Source organism: Petromyzon marinus, chromosome 26 (genome assembly GCF_048934315.1).
Source record: "Petromyzon marinus isolate PM22_M1 ecotype Great Lakes invasive population chromosome 26, UKy_Petmar_22M1.pri1.0, whole genome shotgun sequence".
NCBI classification, from domain to species: Eukaryota; Metazoa; Chordata; class Hyperoartia; order Petromyzontiformes; family Petromyzontidae; genus Petromyzon; species Petromyzon marinus.
The window spans coordinates 9,458,995-9,471,849 of NC_133692.1; the positions used below are offsets into that span (position 1 = coordinate 9,458,995).

Sequence of the window (12,855 nt, forward strand, 5' to 3'; positions counted from 1 at the left end):
AGGGGCAGTTAGGAAGCTGTGAGATATACGCCAACGGCAAGAACACCTAATACTTCACGTCCTTAAAGCTCACCGTCGAGTTATGTCATTCTACAGTGCATTCGTGAACATCATAATAATTATTATTATTCTTTTGACAACGCTATTTAAACGTTCGGTATGTGTTATATAAGCCACATTCTGCTGATGAGACTCAGAGAGTCAAAATCGGTCGGTATGTGTTATATAAGCCACATTCTGCTGATGAGACTCAGAGAGTCAAAATCGGTCCATAGCTTTGCCCGCTCAAACGAATGTTTCTGGAAAACAGATCTGGAAGGCCAATAAACGTATCAGCAACAGTCGGTATGTCCACTGCTTAATGAAGGAATCCCCATATGATCACCATCCCTTACGGTCCAGTGCTGCAAGCCATCCATCTCACAGCCGCACATTAACTGATCCCATAGCGCCATCTCTACTGTGGACGTCCTATGTGACACGTTCTCTCCAATAGCTGCCATTCCATCAATCTGTCTCGGCCATCCTAACGAGGGGACACGTTGGTCCAGCGGTGGGTGCTGTGATGCCAGACGGACAGCCAGGGTCGGATTAAAGTTTTTTAGCTGTGGCAAAGCCATGAACGATGTTATCGTAAGACAAACAAGTTCAATAAAAGTGTGTAGAAATACCGATGGCCACGCTACTGTCGCTCAGTTGTAACAGCAACATATAATGGAGGGCCTTGAGGAGGGCCTACAAAACTAGGCCCTATGGATGAATCCAGTGTTCTTCACTAATTTTCAGAGGGGCGGGACACTTTCGCCTATAATGCATCAGTGTGAGGGCCGCCACACGTTTGAAACCATTGGGTTTGACAGCAGCACGATGTATGTGTGTGGTCTCCAATCCATGTGTTCCTGTTCATGTGCAGGTTAATATATTTGTGCCAATAATATACAGCGCCTGTGTATATTTCCTTCACAATTGTCTTGCTTTGAAGCACTGTCGTTCCGACAGTTCTGTTCCTTCACCTGAAGAAGGCTACTTGTGTTGTGGCCGAAACGTCGTGAGAATTTTATTGTCTTATTTTGTTTTATTGTTTTATTCTCATTCTACGTGACTTTACCGAAAGAACCAAGAAGATTAAACAGCACTTTTTTTTACCCTAGATGGGCAGGCCCACTTGCAATTTGAGTCTTCAGTGCACTCTCCATTGTTTTCACTGTAACACAGGCGTTTACACATCCCCATCACCTGCTCCATCCGTTGGCACTTTCATTCGTCCTGTTGAGTTCGAGTGGAGCCGACTAGAGCGGTGCGTGTGGTGTAGGAGGGACGCCAAACGAGGTAACCGCATGGCATGGATTGTGAGTTTTAACAAAGGCAGATATTGTAGAGGGGTTGCTCTCGCACAAACACACCACGCGTGTGAATGTTGGTCTACGTGTCTATCTGTACATGTACTTGTGTGTATGTAAAATTCCACTGATGTTGACCGTGGCTGGAAATCGAACACAGGTCGCCGTGTACGATTCCCGGGCCAAGGCCAACATCAGTGACAAATATCTGAACCGGTCCTGTGACTCCCCCAGATCAGCGCCGAGCCTTAAACGAGTAAGCTGCTGCTGCTGCAATGTGTGAACATCAGCACTGGGGAGACAAAAGTGGTTGTGCGTGGTGCTGACTACGCCACATCCTGATCTGTATAAGTACTCGCTAAAAGCACCTGTCCCAACAGACGCTGTAGACGATACCGGTGGGGACCTTTTGTGGGATCTTTGTCTGTGTGTCTAAGTGTCAATCATTGATCTTAATGTAGGAACAGGTTAGAGTTAACTAGAGCAACAGTAGGCCTCTTTCCAGGTCGGTATGACCTGTGCTTGTTTATTTGGCGAATGTGTAGTTGCAGCTATGTTCATACATTTCATGTACTGCGATGCAGTATGGACATATGTGCCAGGCTAAGTGTTTGTTTGTGTATATTGTACACATTGTGTAACAAGTGTGTATTGGGCGTTGTGTATATTTGTCAATGTGTGTAGCTCTGTGCATGAGTGTGTATGTCATGTACATGTGTGTACAGATGTCTACGTGTATAAGACAACTTGTCAATGTATACATACAAGTGAGTGGACAAATTTAGATGTTGAACTTTTATTGCACCGTAGGTAGCCAATCGTGCTAATCGGAGGTGCGGGGGAAGGGCCACAAACAACCCACGCAAACAAAACATCTGCTAATCCAGCCGACTTTGTTTTGCAAGCCTGACTCTGCTGATGAGACCGAGAAAGGTCGAGACCGGTCCCGAGTATTAACAGTCTGGCAGGTGAAATGTTCGCAAAAGACAAAACTGCAGCTACGACAATTTTTATTGCATCGCTGACACCAAACCTGGATAGTGCTTGGTCGGGTGACCACCATGTAAAAACAGCATGTGTTTTCGGCTTCTGCGTGGCTACATTGTGCGGATAAGTCTATTGTTGAAACTGTACTGTGCTCCCAACATTTATGGTCCTCGCCGTCACGAACCTGCACTGACCGGTTCGATTAAGTGTGTGGGGTAGGAGGTTCAACAATCGTAGTTGGTTGCTTCCTCTGTTGACATGTGCGGCCATGTGCACGCGTGAAATGCACTTTGACCGCGTAACTTTAAATAACTTCCAGGGCCAAAGTGTCTCAACGTGCACGGCAAAGTCGCCGCCGCCGGCAGCGCTCAAAGTGGGGCCCCGCAGGTAGGAACGGTCCTCTTACCTTCTTCCACTCCAGGTCAGTTTTCAAGGGAGTGACGATGTTTTTGAAAGAGGGCACTTTGGGACACCGTCGCAAAATTGTGTAGATTTGTACAAGTGTTGTTATTATTATTATACAGGCCACTATACTTCAGTAGGGATTACCGTTGGTACGGCTATTTTAATACAATGGACGTGAAGGATAGATCAAAGGCCTCGCATAATGTATGATGTACGTTGACTCATTAACCCCCCCCCTCCACTTTGAGCAAGAACGTAGAAGTGCGGTCACAATTTCGACGCCTCTATATGAAGAACTAAACAGTTAAGACTCCTCCACAAATGTGGCTGTCGCCTGATGAAGCTAGTTGTAATTACTGGCGAAACGTCGTACTCGGATTGTAAATGTTGTGGCTTGGCTCTCCAACACACCGGTGTGCTGTACTAGTGACGAATTGGCCACGTTCTGTTAACGTGACGACCCTTACTAGTTGGCTGTGTCGGGTGGTGGCGGGTTGATAAGGGTCAATTATTATTTAAGCTTAAACGCGTTGAGCTTTAAGCCTTCATCCACTGCTGGATGAAGCCCTCCCCCCACTCCTTGCCGATCTGTGATCACACATCGCCACGCTGTTCATTGCCGGGATGAAGAGAGTCAGCCCAGCATTGTCTCACACTTCAAAGTGGCACTGACCTCAGTCAACCACGGCATCTAACGTTGACCTCTGACCAGCGCTGTTTTCATCATTCGTCTCGGCATGCGCGATGCACCAGCGGTACTGAACCGTACCTAGCCACTGCACTAACCTCCTGTTGAATGTTGTTTCAACCGAGTTACCCCCTTGCCTGACTCAACATCGTCCGGATAAATACATGTCATGAATAATGAACGTCAATATTTTAACCGATTGTCCGTTTGGTGAGGCATCCTAACTAGCTGGTAACTGCAAGCGAATAATACAAAATTATAACGAACGCTCTCTGCGTGCACAATGTAATTTGTTGGTTACTTTTTATTTTATTTTATATCGGCAGATTCATGCACGATTATTCACCGATGACTCCCGTGTATGAAATAATTCCACACATTTATAAATCACATCACGTACCCCACCCCCTCCCCCCCTCTTGGTTGAGAACCACCGCGCTACGAGATGCCGACGCTGCGGGGCTACGCGTGGCAGCTACCGACGCTGCTACTGCCGCTGCTGCTGCTGCTGCTGCCACCTTCGCCGTGGTCTCCCTCCGCCACCGTGGAGGCGGCGCGAATCCTCGCGGTGCCCGTGGACGGCAGCCACTGGATGGGCATGAAGACGCTGCTGCTGGAGCTGACCCGGCGTGGGCACAGCATCACCGTCCTGCGCAGCAGCACGACTCTGTTCGTGGACGAGACATCCGACGACTTCCACATCGAGAAGGTGCAGGTGAGAGACGCTCGCCTGAGATTGCGGGTGGGGCGGCATCCCCATCGCCTCCACCCATCGAAACCTCGAAGATTGTTATTTTGATTTAAAGCTTTCGTGACTGCAGTAATTCATATTCTTAGCTCTTTCGGTAAAGTCACGTTGAAGGAGAAACAAAATTATAAAATATATATAAAACAATAAAAATTATCACGACGTTTCGACCATAACACAAACGGTCGTCATCAGGTGTGTCGGTTTGCACAGCTGATGACGACCGTTTGTGTTATGGTCGAAACGTCGTGAGAATTTGTATTGTTTTATATATATTATTTTATTGTTTCCCTTCAACGTGACTTTACCGAAAGAGCTAAGAATACCTCGAAGATTGTTATTTTACAATGTATACCAGAGGGAATATGTTGAATGTTTGTATAAATGAAGGCCCTTATTTAAAAAGCTCGCATTTTTTATTGTTGAAATTTCGGGAGCATCCACCACCTCCGATTAGCGCGGTTTGCTATGTACGGTGCGAAATAAGTTATTTGGGAGGTTTCTAGATCCGTCTCTGGTGGAAGGGATGAAAGTTACCCAACTTCTGGGAGGCTCAACCAAGGCACATGGGTGGGTTGAGCCGGCAGTCCATCCCACTTTTCAATAACCCCGCCCACTCTATCGCTAGCACCGCCCATTTTTGATAACCATGCCCACTTCTCAGATAGCCCCACCCCCCACATCAACTCGCCCCACCCATTTAACCCCACATCGTGAGTCGGAAGGCAGAACATTCCGAAAAGGAAAGTCGGGGGACAGCTTATCTGAAACCGGGGACTGTCCCACACACATCGGGAATGTTTGGGAGCTTTCGGGGGAAGAGTGTGGGGTAGTGTAGGGAGCGTGGGGAGAGTTTGGAGAGTGTTGATTGTAGAATGAATTTTGCAGCTGTGGCGACACTTCCTGATGCACCTCTTTTCACAAATAAACATCACCAGTTGGATTAAGTTTACGTGAATATAGAATTACAACAGAAATAACGAACCCATGGAAAATGAGTTGAGATCACGGTTAATATTAGTCACAGGTAATAAAAGCTTGGATTAGAGGAGTTTCACTTGAAAGCGTTAAGTCATTTAGAATAATGATTATTATTTTTAATAATCTTAGTTGGCAGTCCCGACCCAGTGGTATTCGCCTTAAAAACGGTGTGGCAATGGAACTCATGGTGCAGGGTGGCGCTGCGGTTCGAGCGAGTGACTGGCGATGAGAAGGCTGCGAGTTGAAATACCAGTTAGAGGTCTTCTCCGCCTATCGCTATCATCGTCACCACCTCTCCACAGGGTCGATAACATCACCCACTACATTTATGGCACAGAGTCCATCCCATTGACTTGCTGGGGCACAGAGATGGAATGTGGGACTTCCGCTTTTGGCTCACGTGACCACCTACCTCATCGCTCGTTGGAGCCTTATTTACTGTTGAGAAGATATCAGAAAGTACCGATGAGATGGCAGGTGTGTCACACTGAAAGTCCTGTGGTCAGGACCAACGCTAATGTGTATACACTGCACTGGGCACTCATTGAGGCAGCATAGGAGAGGCCCAGGCTCGGTTTAGATACAATGTGCCACTGATGTTATGCGTGGTCCGGATTTGAACTCAAGTAGCTGGGTTCATAGTGCAGTGCATGGTCCATTGTACCACACCACTCCCCACTACACCACAATGGATGTACTTTGTAACTGTGCCATGTACATGCAGTGGTACAGCATAAACTATAATACAGGATAACTGCTCTTATCAGTGACCCTATCACCGGCCACTCTACTATCTGCGGGAACCATCGAGTCCGCAATAGCTCCTATTATGAGCGGCCCAATTCTTCGAACGATCTGCAATTATCCGCGACATTTCCCACAATGACTTTTCCCACAGTTCATTGGGGAACGGCTTCCAAGCAAGAGTGGTGCAGGAAATTCACCTACATGGGTCATCCACAATTTTATTTTTTTACCCCACCGATAAGTGGAGTAAAATCAGGCGTAACCCCTTGGGGACAACAGCATCCGCCATTCCGTCACCGCCAGATTCCGGCCAAGACGGTGATCACTCGCGAGGAGGGCTTGGCAATGGCCGAGCGCTGGATCCTGGACGTCGCCTTCGCTCCGCCGAGCTCGTTTTTCAGCACCGTCTCCTCCACGCTGGCGATGGCACGGGCGATGGCCGGCATGGCGTCCGACATGGCGGTGGCCATCGAGCAGACGCTGGGCGACGGCGCGCTCATGTCGCGGCTGCGGGACGCGCGGTTCGACGCCGTTCTCGCCGACACGTTCTACCCCGGCGGGCCCATGGTGGCACGCGCACTCGGCCTCCCCGTCGCGCTGCTGGGCCGCTGGGAGGTGGGCGGCGACGTGCACCTGCAGCTGGCGCCTGCGCCGCTCTCTTACGTGCCGGCGCTCGACTCGCGCTACAGCGACCACATGGGATTCGCGCAGCGCCTCGACAACTTCATCAGGTTCGGCGGCGGGCGAGCGGGCGACCCGACGCTTCCGCGGGGCGAAGTGCAAAGTGCGGAACGAAAAAAGTTACGATGCTGCCCAGTGCCGTCCTCCGGCCAAGTGGCAAACGGATAATGGGTTTGTGCGATTTGATTTGAGGCCACGGATGATTTGTTGCAGACAACAGGAGTGTGGATTAGAGGAGTTTCACTTGAAAGTGTGTTATTATTGTTTAAAACAATCTTGACGATCATCTTAGTCGGCAGCCGTGAGCCAGTAGTGTCGGCCTGAATAGACAGTTATGAATGTAACTCATGGGGCAGAATGCTGTTGTGGTTAGTGCGATTGACTCGCGATCGGTAGGCTGCAAGTTCAGTGGTGGTTGAATTTCCACCACTGGCCAATGTAATTTTGTGCATTGGTTCTGTCCATCTGAAATGGGAAGGCACAATAACTCCACTAAAGATGTTCCAATATCAACAAAACTTGCATACAAACTTGTGTTGCTCTTATTGACTTGCCCTGTTGAAAACTGGCCACATTGGTAGCGATGTTGTTCAAAACCTGGAGCCACAACCCGGAGCAAAAAGGACCATTTTTAAATATGCAAAGTATTTTCGCCCTGACAACTCCGGTCAGCTGTTGTACCACAAATCCAATATTTCCAAAGATAAACACACGTTGGAATGCGTTACAATTTGCATGCGCATCTATTGATTTTTCCATCTCGTTTCTTCTGTCAGTCGTCACATGGCGGTTGACAATGAGGCTGGACGAACTTCCACTCTCTAGTCATGGCGATCGCTTCCTCTAGGCCTACGCTTTTCTCCTTCATATCCTTCTTTGCACCTGATCCTGTTAGATCTCCAAAGCTAAGCAAGTTTGATCCTGGATAATGCATAACCGCACGCGTTATAGGCCACCTCGTGGCTAAATTGTGACCAGTGTAAAATCTACGCTCCCCGCACTTGTACACGCGCGCAGGTACTGGAGCGCGTACGTGCTCAACCGCGCGCTCGTCTTCCCCACGTTCGACCGCCTGTGCGAGCGCCACCTGGGTGCCGACGTCTCCTACGAGCAGCTGTACCAGCGCGCCGACGTCGTGCTGCTCAAGATCGACTTCGTGCTCGAGTACCCGCGCCCCACCATGCCCAACTTCGTGTACGTGGGCGGCCTCCAGTGCCAGGAGGCGCGGCCGCTCGCCGGCGAGCTGGCGGCGCTGTACGCCGGCGCGGGTCCGCACGGCGTGGTGGTGGCGTCGTTCGGCTCGCTCGTCTCCTCGCTGCCGCCGCGCGTCGCCGAGGAGGTGGCCCGAGCGTTCGCCCGCCTGCCGCAGAAGGTGGCGTGGCGCCACGCGGGACCGCGGCCGCTCGGGCTCGGCGACAACACGCTGCTGCTGCCGTGGCTGCCGCAGAACGACCTGCTGGCGCACGGCGCCACGCGGGCCTTCGTGTCGCACGGCGGCGAGGGCGGCGTCTACGAGGCCATCCGCCACGGCGTCCCGCTGCTCGGCATGCCCATGTACGGTGACCAGCACGACAACGTGGCGCGGCTGGTGGAGCGCGGTGCTGCGCTGTCGCTCGGCGGGCGGCTGCACGCACTGACGAGCGACGAGTTCCTGGCGCCGCTGCGGCGGCTGCTGGACGAGCCGCGGTTTGGCGAGGCGATGCGCCGGCTGTCCCTCCTGCACCGCGACACGCCGGTGCCGCCGCTGGACCTCGCCACGTTCTGGGTGGAGTTCCTGGCGAGGAACGGCGGGGCGTCGCACCTGCGCGTCGCCGGCCTCGAGATGCCCGCGTACCGCAGGTGCTCGCTGGATGTGGCGCTGGCGCTGCTGCTGGCGCTCGTGGCGGCGGTTGCAGTTGGCGCCTTGATGTTGGTGCGGGTCAAGAGGTGGCTTTGTCAGTCGGATGAGAGGCCGAAGAGGGAGTGAGCGAGCGAGTGGTAGAGGTGGTTGTGATGGATGTCGAACAGCTGTCTGCGCGTAGAAAACCGTGCTAATCGGTGCAGGGGAAAGGACAACAAACTACAATCTAGAGATTACGATGGTATTGGTGTTGATTATGATTGTGATAATACTGACTGGAGTGATGATTTTTTGTTTGTTTGTTATCGAGTTCTTCACTGAAACTAACGCCTCTGTCCAGATTCGTCAACAGCGGGTCACACCGTGGCAGACAACACGAGACGTGTGCGGAGCATCTTCATAAAAAAAAAAACAATAACACATGTACGTACACGGGCGGCCAATATCGACTCCGGCCAGGAGGTGGCTGGCGGGGCTCTTGAGTCGAGAACCTTGCATCCACGACCATCCGTGTGTATAACTGGTCTCTGATGCAGACCTGCGCAGTGCGGTGATATACACACATACCGTTGCCCCTTTTGAAAATAAATGTGGTGCCGCCCATCTGAAGCCCCTTCACTTCCAACGTGCAACGTGCGTTATTAACCCCCGACCCTGCGCGCCTGTGAACAACCGCACGAGTCGTCGAGTGGTTCAACGATGGCTGATGAAACCGAGGTGCAGTAGCAGCAGCAGCAGCGACGAATTGGCAGCAATCCCAACAAATTCAGCGGTGTTTGCGGTGGGGGTCGACTGCAGCGGCATTTCTCCACAATCCCTGCTTCGGATTGTGGAGAAATGACAACACCCTGCCCGAAGGTGTTTGTTTAAAGTCGGGCATGTGTCTGTAATCAACGTAACTAAAGAAACTGGTACACTGTACTTCGTATCATGAATTGCATCATTACTACTATCATGAGCCAAGAATGTCTGTGTGTAACGCGCGTGACGTCACTCCACATGCCGCACCCCCCCACCCCGTCATTAATATTCATGAGCGGGTGGATTTTTACACTCACGCAGAAGGTCGAGCGGAAATACGTTGTTTCACAAATTCGCTTTAAGTTTGACGTTTCTTTATTGAAGGTGAATCTAATAGATAATTCTATGCGGCAACAAAGTGGATTTGGTGTCTTTATTTCTTCAGCACTTGAGACTAAAGGTAAGTCTAATTTACGCTTCTACATTATGGTAAAATAGACATTGCTCGGTGATTTTGCAGATATTGTATCGAATTCCAATTTATTTCAACCCCAGCGACCGAAAGCAGAAGAGAATAAAGTACCAGAGCAGTGAATTTTAACAAATCGAAGGTCAGTTATATACAGTTGCTACAGTCACATGAAGTGAGGTGTTTTATGACGTAGTTTTGTGCCAGATTCACTGCCATTACATTCACACAAGATGCAATAATACTCTGCTCAATTTTTTCAGAAATATTACAGCTTCCTGTCCGAGGACGGGCAAACAGGCCAGTTGATAAGCTATTATTAGGAGCATCACTTTGCGTCTCATTTCCACACCGAGTTCCCATTCTGTTTGGACACGTTTTGTGTCACGCACTCCCCGTTTGGTTTTACAGGTTTCGAGTGCTCGGTTTAAATGTTTTTAGACTCCCGTCACAAAGCGTGGGAGGACTTGGCAAATCACGGGTTGGGGTGACACCCACGCAAGAATCTCGCCTCGGGGCAACGTGAGGCTACTTGGGACAAGAATCCGTTCGGGAGCGCCTATTTTAGGCCAGCACGATTGCCCCCCTCGTTGCTGTTGTCCTGGCCATGTGCAGGTTTCCCCGGGACGTTACAAGTTCTCCTCGTTGATATCCTTCATCCCACGTGTCCCAGTTTTTGTGTGTGTGTGTGTGTACCTCAAGAACGGTAACCCTAAGCATTGCTGAGTCGTGTGTGTGTGTAGAGATTAACAACACCAAGCCCGGTGACAGGGATTAGATTAGATTCCTAACAAGGAACAACATCGCTAGCACGTAGCAATCTCAATCTGTCGTGGGCCTCCCCAAGGCTCGCCGAGCCATAAATGACGTGGCTGGTGTGGCGGGCGTGGCTGAGCATCAGAACCGGGAAGGCAAAGGTGGCCGGGCATAGTGTTATCCACACCACTCCCTTATTTCGTGCCACACCGTGTTCAACGGCAGTGCTGTTGACGGACGTGTTGAGGTTTTGTTGTTGTGAATCGCGCTTGTTACACCACGGCAGCAGCAGCATCATCAAATAATTTGTTCTGACTTTAATAGGTACTTGCTGAGGCTAACCAGGGGTGGGGAAACCTTGTTTTCTGCCAAGAGCCATTTGGATATTTATATAACATCATTCGCGGGCCATAGAAAATTATCAACTTAAAAATTAGCCTGTTATATTTGGTCAAACATTTAATTAACTCGCCCCTAATGCGATGGATGGAACTGCTTCTCTTTGGCGAGGCGTGTGATGTTAGCTGGTATTGATGATGTTGCTGCTACTCGCAACTGCTTTTCCAGGTTTGCTCCTAGATTTATTGGAATTCGAGTCCCGCCTACGGTTGCCTTGGCAGGGCCAGAGACCAAATGATTTCGCGGGCCTCACACGGCCCGCGGGCCGGACGTTCCCCACCCCTGGGTTAAACGGTGGATATTTGGTGCGTGCGTTAAACTGCCAGCGGGCAATTTGCCAATACAAAAACACACATTGATGGTGTCATGCCCCTAGGCTCGCCTGTTGCGATGTTGTTCACGGGCGCGAGTCGCCTCCTCAATGCGGCATCACCTTCCCAGCTGGAGTCGGCTCTGACCACGGGCGATCCACAGTTCTGCAACGACCTCTGAACCAGCAGGCCGCTTGAGAGTACAAATGAACCTTATGGCGATACCCCGGGGTTCCATAGTAGCCCGGCTCTCGCATAATGTCCGTGATGCAGTCATTGTTAGTCTGTTGATGGTCGGCGATGAGGCAATGGACTCATCTCGACGAGCTGTACACGATGCACTATTCAAAGTTGAATTTTTCGATAACGGATTTTGTGATGCTGATGTTCGGCGTTTCGACATCGCGGAGTAGCACTGATTTCGGATTGATTGGTACCCCAGTTGCGGAGTTAAGTTACACCCCTGGGAAAAAAAAGTGTCTCATAAATAAAATATTCAATTGCTTCGGCCAGTTTGTATTATTTGGTACCCCGGGTTACCGCCATAAAGATCAAACAACGAAGAAACCTCCCTTCCCTCTCAACACATTCATTCACAACCCCGTGGCCTTCAACGGTAACGTATACATATATATTTATAGCCTAGGCGATGTTTCAGGCAATGGCCCTTCACCGTGCACAGACGAACGTTTTAAAAGTACAGTATTTACCGTGCAATGGCTTGCAACGTCATGAAGCTATAAACATTGTCGTTACTTTTTAAAGCGATTCAGCTGCAACAGTTGCGCAAGTGATGGGCGCACTGGGACCCAGCTTCAAACGGACCGTGCGGCTGGCGTTTGCGCAGTGGTTAAAACACTTTGCTTTGAAACCCCCGGCGACCTTGGCACGGGTGGCCACGTACGGTGCACAAAAAAGTTCAACAAACATACAAGCCGAGATCGATTTGTGGCCACGGCTAATATCAGTTGGCGAGTGACGTGAACCGGTAGCCACGTGCTTTCAAACAACCCACATGACTGACGAAGCATCCCAGCAGTGGCTTTGCCAATGGATGTAATAATTTACGATTGTGCGTGCATTTGAACGGCACTCACGGATTAAAAGGAAATGTAATGGCCGCATCAGGGCGTACGTTTGGTCGCGCGTGTGTGTGTGTGTGTATTTAAGTGCGATAATTTAGGAATGAATGCGTTCTGATATCACAGTCAACCTCCTCATGCAGGATGTGAACTTATAATGTGTGCGAGTTGGCGTGGCGTAGCGTGGCTGGCATGATCCGTGGCACAAGGAATGGATATAAGCTCCCCTCTCCCCGATCCGTATTGCTGTTCGTAGCCCAGGGTCAAGGGCCCTCTGGCCCGTGAGCCCCGGTGCAGTTGCACCGCCTGTACACTCGATAGCTTCGCCACTGGGGAATTGAATGGGGTGGGGGGCAAATTACATCCCAACCAGTCGGGATAAGTGTAAAAATGTATCTGTGACTAATGCGCATACCGTCATGTGGACATACAATAGCACATCATCATCCATGCGTCATCACCACCATCATACCTACTATAATCACCCAGGGATGTCTGTCCTAACGCTCGTGACGTCACTCAAATCGACCAGCCCCCCCCCCTTAATTAATATTCATGAGCAGGTGACGTCCTCCAAATGGACACCCCCCCCACCCCTCCTCATTAATAATCATGAGCAGTTGACGTCACTCCACATGGGGGGCCGAGGCGCCTCCTCCCCCCTCCTCGGCGTCAACTGA

At 50.5% G+C, this 12,855-nt stretch overlaps 1 protein-coding gene across 1 annotated transcript; it reads left to right on the top strand.

The window, feature by feature from the left end:
- Positions 1-216: 216 nt before the first annotated feature.
- LOC116946243 (UDP-glucuronosyltransferase 2C1-like) lies at positions 217-9,035 on the top strand. The gene is made up of 5 exons (XM_076069919.1): positions 217-1,329; positions 2,647-2,748; positions 3,849-4,135; positions 6,200-6,627; positions 7,595-9,035. The coding sequence occupies exons 1-5, from the start codon at positions 1,152-1,154 to the stop codon at positions 8,541-8,543; spliced, it is 1,944 nt and encodes a 647-aa protein (XP_075926034.1). The 5' UTR covers positions 217-1,151; the 3' UTR covers positions 8,544-9,035.
- Positions 9,036-12,855: the final 3,820 nt, after the last annotated feature.